This window comes from Nothoprocta perdicaria, unplaced genomic scaffold (genome assembly GCF_003342845.1).
Source record: "Nothoprocta perdicaria isolate Ctin4 unplaced genomic scaffold, notPer1 scaffold_140, whole genome shotgun sequence".
In the NCBI taxonomy this organism is placed as follows: Eukaryota; Metazoa; Chordata; class Aves; order Tinamiformes; family Tinamidae; genus Nothoprocta; species Nothoprocta perdicaria.
This window is the reverse complement of record NW_020454539.1, coordinates 1,122,760-1,136,329: the sequence shown is the minus strand read 5'-3', so window position 1 is coordinate 1,136,329 and position 13,570 is coordinate 1,122,760. Positions and strand designations below refer to the sequence as shown.

The window sequence follows — 13,570 nt, the reverse complement described above, 5'->3', positions numbered from 1 at the left end:
TTTCACTGAAGGAGAATCCAAACAATAATTCTAAGAGGCTCAAAAGGCTATATTCAAATTTCAAAATGCTATATTCAAATTTCCAAATGACCTACTATAGTTTTTCCAAGGCTTTTAACTGACAGGTGGTTTTRAAGTACCTACACAGAAGAAAAGCACTTTAGCACAAAGAACAGATCTATCTATACTAACTCCTGTACTTCAGCTCTTCAGAGAAAAACTTGTTCAGATTATTTATGCCACATAATTCAATTCATGCCTTAAATTTTTAAGGAAATCTTGGCATGCTTCRGAATATTCCATAAGAGTCAGTACAGCAGTGAACAACAAAACCAGAAATTCTGGGAGTCTCTTGCACATTATCTTTTCACATGCCTAGCTTCCATGGTTCAAAAACTACCTCAACTTTCAACCAGAACTTTACTCTATTCCTACCCCATTATTTATTGATAAGGGCTAAAATAAGAATTATACTGAATCATCTTTTAGATGGCACAAAACTATGGAACATCCAATAAAACTCTATGGCTTWCCACATTATCTCAGGAAGCTTCTAACCAAACAATTAAGCAAAATGAGGCAAAATGCTGGCAGATTCACATAATGCTCACTTCTGAATAGATCTGTGTCTGTTCAGTGGTTATTTATACCTAACTTACCATATTGCAGTACGGGAAACAAGTGGTAGTCTTGTTTAAAAGACAAAAAGAAAAGATCAAAAAAACAGAAATGTGAGAAACCCTTAAAAAGCCTCATCACAGCTTGGACTGGTRATATTGCAAGATAAACAAAATGCCTTATTTTTGAAGAAAACTGACAGTATTTATTCATTTTTTAAAGAAGAGAATCCTAGAGCCTTTATACCTTTTGGATCCTTCAAGTCATATGTATGTACATCCAAATTTGGAAGAGAAGTTCAAACTATGATTCAGAATAGGTGTCACAAGTACAGACGAACATGCCAAGTAACAGATTTGCTTAGCACTTCTGGTGTTTGACTTTGTACTGCTTTCTAAATTTTTGATCAGAACTCACAACTGGCATTTTCTTCTTTAATKGAATTTCAGTGACTCCTCTGAAAGCAAAACCTACTGTGACACCTTTCTATAGACTTATTGGAAGTACTACAGCACCAACAAACAATGTAATTCTTTGCAGCTATTTAGCCATAAGAATATTGGAAGAGTTCGTTTTCTGTCAAAAGCCAGCACAGGTACAATCCTAAAAGTGACATATAAAGATCAAGCACAGGAGAGAAAAAAAAAAAAAAAAAACGGGGAAAAAAAAGAAATTAAATAGCTGCTTTATGGAGTGCAGTTAATATATATTTTTTCTTATTATTACAAATGTCTGCTTTTTGCTACATCAGAGCAGAATATGCTGGATCATTACTGGATCATTATCCCACAGTTACTGTAACACTTTTCTGTGATGGGCTTTCAATAGGACTACCCTCCATTACAGTAACTTTAGAGTGTCTTTTAGTACTAGCCAAACCTAAGAAAAAAATATGATATTTCTCCATCCACTTCATAAGCAGCTGATGTAGTAGCTTTTCCATGGGATTAGCTACATTTTCATCAAACACCATCAACACTCTTCAGTATAGCCAGCATCACAAGAAAGAAGGGAAGACAGAAAGCAGCTTTCTAGGCCATAAGCATTCAGGAGCAGAAGTTGAATTTTACTACAGCAYGTTCCTCCCTTCTCATTCTCAACTGTGAAGGTTATGTTCTGTGAAAAATAGCATATAATGCACTCTCCCCTCAAAGATTAATTATTTAGGCTTCTTTCCTGTGACAATAACTTCCCCTAAATCCAAAAGACTTTTTTTTTTTTTTAATTAGGAGAGAGATGGGAGATTAAAAAGAGATCTCCAGAACGAATTAAGCATTACTGGTTGCAAATACCACAACTATCCAACAAGGCAGTTTAGGATGCAGCACAAAGCATTTCCACTTTCCTCTTCCACCCTCTCCTAGGCAGCCTCTCATTCCCTTGGGGGTCACACATATTACAGAAAACTCACCAGTCTGCTAAACCCATTTCCGACAGGTTAGGGAAATCAAAACTTTTTCAACTATGTCAGTTTTCTGCTCACTAAGAATTCAAAACAGCACCACAACCAACACAAAGGAAAATACAGAGCAGAATCACTCCATCTTGGCATAGCCTATCTTATCCAATAGATCTGTGAAACAACACCTGCTTCTACCAAAAAACAAATAATGTCTTCTGGAAAGAGGCATCAATCTGCCCTTTGTAGGATTCTGAAAGACTGAAATAAACTGGGAGACTTAATAAGTAAATAAATGCAGCAGTCAGGTTGTGGATGSCTTTTTAGCTTACCTTTTAATCACATGATCAAGAGGTAACAGTAATACTGCCTTTACTCCCTTTCTCTGACCACTTTTGTTAGATCAGAAGATTCAGCTGTGAGCACAGTTAAGTAGAGCAAACACAAGTATGCTCCCAAACCTCTCTCCTCAGAATCCGGATGGAATAAAATCTGAATTAGAGGCTATCATTCTTTACGCTTTTATGAAATCATTTTCAGTTCTATTCAAATATGCAAAAATACAAAATGTATTTGATGTGCAGTCAAAGATCTATTTCAGTACCAGCTCTGAATTATTCACCACACAATGAAAAAAAAAAACATACCTTTTCTTGGAGGTAGTTCACCACTTTGTGTTAATTCTGATCCAGGATATACAATCTCCCCATCTTTTACCATTTCGTTCCACAAGCCACAGAGTCCATCTCGTGTAAAAGCAAGCTGTTAAAAATAATACATATATTCACATATAAACACCGATATAATCACATAACACATATAATCAAATACATCAGATTTTATATTTTGTCATAGAAGAAAAAACATGCATTTAGTTGTTTAACTGTTGCATTCCTTGACTGGAGAAGGGATCCTTGGCATAATCCTTGATTGGAGGCACATTGATGAGTTTGCACACAATTCCTGAATATGTATGTGTAGAATATACCCAGAGATGTACATATATGTAAAATATACACATGCTGATTAGCATTTCTGTTCCACTCATACTAACTACCCAATTTACAGACTAAAAGCTCAAAACAGTAATTTTTAAACGGGCTCAAATACAGCAGAAAGAATTTCTTTTCAGTGAATAGATCAAAAAAGTCCAAAACCAGTTTTCTCAGCCTGGAACGACCCATATATTTGTGATGACTTCACACAGTAATTCTGGGGGAGGAGGACCCCCTCCTTCCTGAGAACGATGGACACATTCAAGAAGACTTAATACAATAAATAAGGGGGGAGGAAAAGGCAAGCAGATTTTCCTTTTCTTCYTCTGGAATGCAAAAGAAAAGAACAAACAAAAAAAAAATCTTGAGGCTAAAGAAGCTTGGCAGAACAGGGAAGCATGGAAGGAAATCGCATCAGCCTCTGCTCCAAACCAGAACTTAAASAGGGCACTCGGTCAGAATCTGACCCAGGGGCCACGAGTCCATAAACATATTCAGTCAGTTCAACTAGTCCGGCTGCACAAAGCACCAGCCACAACCCTCCCTCTTCCTCCCTGCTGCTGCAGCGCTCCCCTCTCCTGCAGACTAAGCACCTGAGCAATCCCCTAGGGAAGCAGGCTGAGGAATGGAGCAAGGTCAGCACTGATTGCAGGAGGAACGGGCTGGGGCTCAGCCCGGACCAGCTCCCAATGCTCCAGGACTTGCAATCCAACATATACTTGTGAGGAAACAATTAGCAGAGCCTTGATAGCTTGAACTGCTCATGAAACTACTATCTGTAACACTTTCCTCCTACACATTTATCATTTCAGATGTTCTTCGAGGAATCCTAACGACCAGGGTAATGAGTCTTCTACYAATGATGTTCTCGGCTTTGTGAAACACCACAAAAGCAGGTGTCTGTCTGCATCCCRAGTGAATTCCACAGGAAACAGGCTACAACTGCTACCTCAAAACATCAAGGGTGAAAGAGTAAATTGAACTGAAAAATAGAATGCCTTTAGCATACTAAAACAGTACACCAGAAGATTTACTTAGAAATAGCTTTGTRTTATATAACTAGGTCAAAATACTTCGAATTTAAATGAAAGGAAAAAAGGCAAAGATGCTACTTGCACAAGTGCTATAAAAATATTTACTAGTATACAGAGAAATTCACAAGCTTACACTTGATTTTTATTTCCTATTTTACTTCCTATTCATCAAAGATTACAGAAGAATTACAGAATAATTACATATCTTACACCACCATGAGATACTAAAATATGGTATTGGTTTCCTGACTTCATACTGCATATTCAAAAATTCATATAGTATGCCCAATTCCTGGGGGGGGGGCGGGGGGCGGAAACCACAGCCAAGCAACTGCCTCACTCTCCTCTGCTTCTACGTCACAGAAATTTGCTTAGCTGTAGTCTGATGAAAGTTAATCTACAGTTAACACAAGCACAAACTTGAAAAAAATAGTGAGTAATTAGGCAACACGATAATATGGCTTGCAAGACATATTACAATTTTCATGAATTTAAGACTTCTGTCTACTAAACCATAATGTATTTTACATCTCTGTTATAGAGAATGATTCTCACCCCCTTAACCTTACACCCTAYAGGCCCGAAGGTTTATAATGCAAGGTTCTTCACAAGACAACACTGCTTTACTTCAGAAAACTTACTGCCTGTGTAAACATTGCTGTAAAATAACAACCAAAAGAACCGTTTTTCCTATTTTAACCTCTAATCCTTTCATAYGACACAAAGCTCACACACAAGTCTTTCAAGCATCTAAAAACTAAGAAAGTAAACAAAATTTCTCCAGTAGCGGGTCTGGTGTTCTTATCAGAGTCATTTTTGTGGTCTGTTACATAAAGATAGAGCAACAACCAAGATTACAGACCCGAGACAGTCACTCCCCCCCAGCACCCCAAGTACTTCATGTACTTGTACTATAAAGAAGCATCAAAAAGAACAATTTTGCTGCTTATTCATACATTAGTTAACCCTTTGCACCCATCAGGGTAGGGCAGGGGGTGGGGAGGGTGTGTTATGTGTGAAGAAAGGAACCCTGGACATTTTTTATAGCAATAGACAAAAAATTGCCTAAAAGGATGACTGGGGATCAGTATTCACAACTAATTAATGTAACATAACCAATGGCAATCCGCTTCTCATTATAACAAATTCACTATTAATCTAGTTAATGCTCATCAGACAAGTGAAGTGCCACTATGATATCCAAAAGTGAAATAGAAAAGTTTGTTTTTAAGCGATAAATTAGTTGAGCGGTTTTATGATCCCCAAATCAGAGTTCTATGAACATAAGGGAAGTTTCCCAACTCCCTGAAGAAAAATATTACACTTACCCAACAGAAGCTGGCAGCTGAAGATAACAGTAAGCCATCTGCACAGTATAAAAGTCAAACTTTTGCTTTGACCATATAATGCTGCTTTTCTTTATATTATTTAGAAGCTTCTGAACCAACACAAGCATATACTATTTTCTTCTTTTTCTCCCATTGCTACTTCCTGAATCCAATCATTTCCAATGAGTGTACCAACAGACCAAAGTGCCAAGACATGAGAACTGCAACTTTGTTTCCAACAGTTTCTGTCAACACTTGCCTCGGTTGCTGTTTTCCCCAAAATACAATCCTTCTTCCATTCATTTCTTTATGGAAAGCTCAAAAAAGAACCGATGATATTTCGCAAAAGAGAAGAAAACTGCACATTCTAAAGGAAGCCTTATCTTCCAGGTTGGACCGAAATAAAAGAGTAAACACACGTTGCCAGGCTATGTTCCACGAAACCATAYACAATTAGCTATGCTTTGTATACATACCTACCTGTTTTGCTAGTGTCTTTAGACGCAGTCAAGGCAAGTAAAGGTCCTTCACACAGCCAAAGTGCATCAACCTCTGCTCAGCTATTAACACCTGGGTCTCAGCAGAAAGACAGCAGAGCTTGCCCATGTGGATGCTTCACCAATGCATCCCACTTTACTATATCCAAATGAACCTCTGGACATTCTTAAACACACATCAACTGACTTTGTTCTACATTTTTTTGTGTCACCTATTTCTGAAAACTACATTTGACATAAAATTCACCTGAAAAACTTCACTACATATAAGTTACGGAGGTACAGTGCGGTAACCATGCTAAATATAAACCACAGCAGCGTAAACACAACATTTGTGCAAGAAAAGCATCTCTTTCACTCATACACCTACAGTGCAACAGCTATCTCACAGAGAAAACACTTCACAGACACGCATGTATAGGTACCACCTCCTATGCCAAATCATAACAGAAGACGGGTGTTTACAGTTCAAATTGGTGAAGTTCAGACAGGCTGAACAGCAGGGCTCCCAAACTTGGCTTGCTCAGGTACCATCAACATCATTTTGTTGCCAAGGATTTTTGGTTAAAATTAGAGACGATTTCCATTTGTAAGGTAAAGATCATTAATTACTGTTGTGGATAAGGAATAAATGGGAAAGGTGATTTATTTATGACACGGATAATGTTCAATGGACTACTCGGAAAACAAGGCAAGAAATCCTACAGRGTGACGAGCCAGGAATGCATCAGATTTCATGGTACAGCAAAGYGTTCAAAGCAGAGTGCATTTGGACTGGGCAAAAGAAATTTACTATTTCATAGCCTCCTCTTTTTTATAGCATGTAAGCAAAAAATCAGAGATATGTAATATAAATACCGCAAACATGTTTAATATTAACAAACTATTAACCACCAGAATTTAATAACTTAAGATTATTGTGAGGCTATTAATTTTAAAATTACCATGGAATGCCATGGAAAGGCAGTTAAGTATTCAACTTACTCATAGGAAAGAGAAAGAGGATGCTGGCAATGCCTTTTTGGAGATACTCCCCAAGGGGACATTACACCTCAGCGTCTGTTCTCTGTGCTGCTGACATTTTCATCCCCAGACCATGCCTTGATCCCTGCACTTTTAGAGCACACGTTTYACCCATTTCATACTTCCTACCTTAAACATAAGCCTAAGCTCCGCTCACGTATCCTGAGCCAAAAAAGCAAACCCTAAATAGGCTTTAAAGTGAACTTCCACTGAGCTATTAACTGTGCAATCTCCACTCTGATCTTTTGCTAATCTCATCTCCAGTGTTAGTAGTAATTTATTCTGACCAGTACAAGATGTAATTAAGTCCAGGGGATAACTCGTTTGGTTGCTGGCATATGCTGCTGCCTTCCTTCAAGGGGGCAGCCGGGAATTCTCCCCCCAATTTACAGAACAGGGATTGGCATTAATGCATTTTTTAAATTTTAAGGAAATAAAACCTCACAACCACGAAGTTTGTTTTAACAAGTTAAAAATAATCAAAAGCTGTGACTTTGTTCTAAAGTCAAATACTTCAAGTTAGATAATCTGATGGACCACATGCAGATGTAAGTGCCTGATGTGGGTGGTTAAACATTCCTGCAGAAAGCATAGAAACCTCCATAAAACTTAACTGGAGCTAAAAAAAAAAAGGAAAGATGAAAACAGAAATACAACAAAAGAAAACCCCATAGGGACTCAGGCAGGACTGCTGATTATGTAACCATCTTGGAAACTCAGGAAAGTGAATACATAATCTCAAGGTTTTAACATGCACCTAAAATACAACCTACTTAAAAAATCTCCACCCCAGAACTGCCAGCAATGAAAGGAATATAAAAATGAGATGAATCTGTTTTTACTTTCAGTTATATTCACTTTAACCTTTGGCTTTATTTTAAAGACTATGACAAAAGAAATTTCTCAAAAATAGAAACAGACAAAACAAAAAAAACCCTCCCGTTTCCTTTTCAATGCATGAGTAGTGAAAAAATATACAGTAGTTCTTTCCCAGGTCTCCCCATTGTTTTTCCTTTCTTTAAATCCACTAAATATATTTTCCCTTTTTTACTGCCTTCTTCTCTACGTTTCATCCAAGACTCAATCCCTCTCCACTGAATCGTGACATGAAATCACAGCTGTTTRTCATACCTAAAGAAAGCACAGTGAAACATAATTCACTCTAACATATTACCCTAAAGCTCTGACAGGAAAGTTTACCAGCTCTGCACTACTTCAACACATTTCAAGTTAAACCAAAAATGTCAGCATGRTAACAGTCTACAGACTTCCATCTGTTGTAAAAATATCATTAACAGTTAACAAACAATTGCAAAAACAAGCTGTGCCATTCCTTCAAAGTTGGAGTAGAAACTCTATACCTTCATCTTTTGAATAGGAGTTCTGTCAGAGCTCAAATACYTGTATAAACAGTAAATTTGTTTTGTCCAACCTATCATTCCACAGCTATCTAAAAGTCTAGAAAATTACTAACTTTGRAGGAATAGCATTACTTTTTTAATAACTAAAAATCCCTACTCTAAGCCATGTTCTTGAAAAATACAGACATTTCAATGTCAATTACTGTATACTATTAAAAACAAAACAATCGATTACTAGCTAGTCCTTCCTTTTTTTTTTTTTTAAGCAGAAAATGAACAGGAAAACAACAAAACAGAGAAATTTTTCACCACTTTTTTTGCTTTTAGCATTCAAGATCCTGTATCTACATTATCTTCTTACCAGCAAAACCCTGATCTAGATGCTAGAACAGTGGGTTTCCCAAGGAAATCAGATTGCCAAATTTAATTTTGACAGGCGGGTAAAAAGATCTCAGACAAACCCAACTCAATAGTTGGTTGCTTCACTTCTCTCATCCCTGTGGCAAAAGATGACAGAAATTGCCTGCCTACTGTGAACCGAACGGAAATGGAAGAAAATCCAATCTCTCTCTCTCTCTCTCTCTCTCTTTCTCTCTCTCTCGTAAACAGCTCTTCCTCCCACTGCTGCCTAAAGAATTTTTCCAAGCTCCAGCAAAATGAAAGCCCTTCTCCCTGCTCTCCTGCTATTAAACACAACAGAGTGCTCGGCAAGATCCTGAATAAGCAGACTAATAAACAGGAGCTCAGTCACATACAGGCACCAGACTGCTGGCAGTGCTACTTTTCTTCGGTCATTCAGTCGCCACCAGTTACAGTCACCCTAACTGAGAAACACAGCAGTTTCATCGGGATTATTTAAACATCTGATACATCTGATTTTAAGCACAATTTGACCCAGCACACTAGATATTTTGGTTGATGTGAACACTTTAGTATTTTCTTAACATTTGCACTTTTTCATATTGTCTTCTTAAAAAGGAAGCCTTCACCAGAAAAAGCCATTAAACCGTTATGTCCCGTTACATATCCCCTTATCAAAACGGCGATGATTTCAACAAATAATAAAGTAATATAAGTACTGTACTTCTAAGTCATCAATTCAAATCTAAAACAAAATAAAATTAGAAATAATTGATAGAGCCCCTTTTTTGGCTAAAACAACCTGTGCTAAGAAAACATCTGACATATTATTCAAAGAATTATCTACTATATTTTTTTGATCTCTGGAATAGTAAAATATATCACATAACTCATGCAACCCCATATTGAGCTGAGCTATGCTATTTTTTCAGCCACTGTGTAACAGTTGTTTTTTTCCAAGCAATATAGCAGATTTTGATTTTATTCCAAAAGGAAATTTAATTTTTCACAGAAGAAAATTTTCTAGCTAGTTCTAACAGCAGCTGTAGCAAAAAAATATAATAGTCAGTTAATTACTAAGTAAAAAACGTATATATAACAATAACAAATGGCATCCTGGTCTATGTTGAGGTTTTTGGCTTCCTATAATAGGACTGCTGAAAATGTTCAGAGAAAATAAAACAAGGAAAAATATATTGGCACAATACAGTTTCTATTAACATTTCACAGCACTTCAGCTCAGCTTGCAGGCAAAGGGTTTAGAGTTTTAACAGAAGGGCTTACTTGTCTCTTTGATCTTTTCTTAAAGCAACTAATAACACACTCCATCATGCCTTGTCTTTGACAGTAACCCCCCGAACTGAATTAGGACACATAAATTTGGCCTTGGTGCCAACTGCAACAGCTGTTCTTGCAGGTGACTGAACACAATCCATACTAAAATCCATGTATCATTCTTTTCAGTGTTTATTAAAACATATCACAGCATGCCATTATCAATATATATAATGTTATAATACTGTGTAACATATTACTGATGAAACATCCTATGAAGCTAAACCAAAAAAAAGATGCACTGATCTTCAGAGAAATTTAGTAAGTTTTAATCCACAGTAACTGATACAGTCATCAAATCTACTGTAAAAGTTCTCTGACAACAGTGGCAGAAAATGAAAGTCAGACCTTGGAGAGAACTACCCCACCAGAAGAAACATTTCTCTTCCTATTCCAGCCACACTTCTCAAATTTTGCAATCTCATAAAAAAAGACTAAAGACTATTCAAACTCTTTGTGCCTTCTAAAGAGAGAACCTCCARTAGATCTTTATTTCTCCAAGGAATTTCACTTACAAGCCTTTTGACTGTTGTTCTCGGAGAAATAAAGAGTCTAGCTGCAAAACGCAGAGTTTCAGGTCCAACTCCAAAAAATACATTGCAGGCAAACAGATTAATTTATTCAAATTAATCTTTTTTTCAAACCTCTCCTGGTTACTCTGCTAATCTTTTCAGTTCCTGTTTTCTTTTCCAACCTTTCGTACCCTAGTTTTTATCACCAAGCAAAAAAAAGTACACAGTAGGAAATCAATGGTATGCATAGAACTTGAATGATACCTGTATTTATACCTATGAAAAGATTTCATGAGTAAGTGGATAATACTAATCAACCAGTAGCTAAAAGTCAATCAGGCAGAAGACAAAGAACTTATTTGGCTCCCAAAACCCACATTCTTGAAAAAAYACATCAGCCATTCAACACATTAAAAAGCATCAACTCAAGATTCACATGTACTTTTTYCTTCCCCACCTCCTTCTGTTAAATAGAATAACATATCCATACGGACTTCATAAATAGGACACGTGTAATACCAACAAAAATCGTTAACCTAATAAGAAAATTATATTATCCCTGGGAGGCCTGGCTAATCTTTAGATTCCAGAGAAGGGATGTTCATGATCAGCAGATCTCAAATGATTATCRTGCTTATTTCATTAATCTCATTGACTAGAGCACAACTAGCAGAAAACAAGGGGGGTATCTTGGCAATTAAACACTAACTTGTTATAACTCAAGAACTTGAAAAGAGAATGAAATGTATTGAAAAGTGTTACAAATTAAGATCTTTATTTTTTAGTGAAATTATTACAACCTATTAACTACAAACCTCCATAACAGAGAAATATTTCATTGCGCTTGTACACACACCCAGTTGAAAAAAAATTCATCCTAAGGTACAGGTGGCCTCCTGTCAAAAGTATGTAAACATAAAAAGGATGCAGAAAGGAGGCATTGCATATAAGAGGAAATGTATGAGAAATCACATGTACAGTCATGTTCCTCACCTCAGATAATGCAAAAGAAAAACTAGTAGTGCAGTCAGCCACTGCTATAAAGGCTATTATAAAGATTTTTCAGCTACAGTCTTCCTCTGTTCTACAGTAGCTTGAGTTGCCTATTTGTAATCTGAAACTCAGCTTCCTGAAGCATTTTAGAATCATAAATATGATTTATTATTAAAAAAAAAAAAAAGTCTGTATTTCTTCACAAGCTCATCTTCAATTTATTTCAACTACTTATTTACTCTATTAGCCAAAACTCTGAATCAAGATTTTTGACTTTGGAAAGAATAAAGATGAAGCAAGGATGAACTAAACCTATCAAATCAAAAGGCAAGTTCTGCCATTTTATAGCATATCCATACATCTATTACTAAACAGAGTAACCTAAAGGCTACCTGTCACCTTTGGCTTGTTTGAGGCTGATGCAGCTTATACAGTTTTGGAGATAAGAAAGGTTTGGGTTTGCAAGTGCACAGGGACAGAGCACCATCTAAACAGCAGAACAGATTAACTCTACCATCCATTATCACACAGCATCTCTACATATTTCTCCTAATTTTCAAACCCAAAAATATTATTTGGAAAARTTTTAACCGAGAAAACTTGATAATGTCTCTTACTCTCTGATAAATATGAAGCTGATAAATAAAGGTCCACATCTAAAATAGAAAAAGTTTCACCAAGGACCAAGACATTTGTGGTCAAAATGGAAATGATCTTTGCTGAAATGTGCATCTCTTCCACAAACTCAGTATAAAACTAAGTGCCTTAGGAAAGTATATAAATTAAAGCAAACACCTGTTCTGCAAACAATCATAGTAAAAGCTAATTTGGATCATTCAGAATATAAATTAGATTTCCACCTTCTTTCATTTCAGTTCTCTTGTGCATTACAGTAGCTAGCTCATTAAAGCAGCTAGCTCATATGTACACAAGTTAAGTAACAGCCTAAATAAAGCACCTACAGCTCTAGCAGTCATCAGCCCTGTGCTTTATTCCCTCTGCAGCCTGGTTCTAAACAGAATAGACTAGGCTGACAATAGCTTTACTCTCAGCTTCGAAAAGGCCAAAAAGAAGTTCATAATTCAARCGAGCTTTAAACCAGTCTACTGAAAAGCCATCCGATGGCCTCGACAGCAGTGCTGCAGCCTTGCTGCCAGCTACTGAGATCAAGAGCATCCCGATGGGCACCCGAAAGGTCGCGATGCAAAAGACGCACCCGATTCCTTTACCTGTAAGTCCGTCTTCAGCCATTTGGAGTCGAACCTAGTTTGAGCCGCCAGACAAAACGATTCAGAAGACATTTTTTCCTCCTCCAGCCTTCCCTCGGGGCTGCCAGAGCGGCCCAACCTGCCACTAAAATGAGCAAATAAATAAATGAATTTTTTTTTTTTTTTTTTTTTAATGCAGTAAAAGGTGGGGGCCAGGAGCGGCCCGGCGCGGCCCTCAGCGCCAGCCGCGGCACCAAATAAATAATTGATCGCCCATTACGCAAACTGCGGGCCGGGGAAGGGCCACCCGCAGGGTCCCCCCCGCCGCCGCCGCCGCCTCCCGCCCGACCTCTCCCCACGGCGAAGGGCCCGTTATGGCCGCGAGCCGCTGCTTTAATCCAGCCCCGGGAGGTGGCGGAGCCGGGGGGCGCTTGAACCTCCCTCCCCGCAGCGCCCCCAAACTGCGACCGTTGAAAACGGCGCGGGGGGGGGGGGGGGAGTCACCCCCCTCCCCGGCTGTCCCCTCGCCCGCGGGCGGCTCCGAAGGGCGGGGGCGCGGGGGAGCGGAGTAGGGAGGGGGGGAGCGGAGTAGGGAGGGGGGGAGCGGAATGGGAGGGGGGGGCACCTCTCCCCCGCCCCCGCCGAGGCGGATGGAGGCGCCGGGGGCGCGCGCGGCCACCCCACACTTACCGGCCGCGTCCGTGGCGGCGGCTGCGGCGGCTCCGCTGCCCTCGGCCGCCCGCTCGGCCCCGGCCGCGGCCCTGGCCCCGCCTCCCAGCGCCCCCCCACTGGAGGCGGGGCCGCTCGCCCCGCCCCCCGGCCCCGCCCCTCCCTCCTTCTCTGTGCTGTAAACGGGGGCCACAGAGCCGAGCCGCCCCCGTCGCACCGCGCCAATCGCAAAGGAGGG

The 13,570-nt window shown here is 39.0% G+C and overlaps 1 protein-coding gene across 1 annotated transcript in view; it reads right to left on the bottom strand.

Moving 5' to 3' along the window:
• Positions 1 to 12,756, bottom strand: part of LOC112943125 (E3 ubiquitin-protein ligase HERC2) — a 102,007-nt gene extending 89,251 nt beyond the window's left edge. Inside the window, exons 1-2 of the mRNA XM_026034241.1 lie at positions 12,685 to 12,756; positions 2,665 to 2,779 (exon numbers count right to left, since the gene is read on the bottom strand). Of these exons, the coding sequence (XP_025890026.1) occupies positions 2,665 to 2,779; positions 12,685 to 12,756 (187 nt within the window). The remainder of the gene's footprint in view (positions 1 to 2,664; positions 2,780 to 12,684) is intronic.
• Between the last annotated feature and the right edge of the window lie 814 nt (positions 12,757 to 13,570).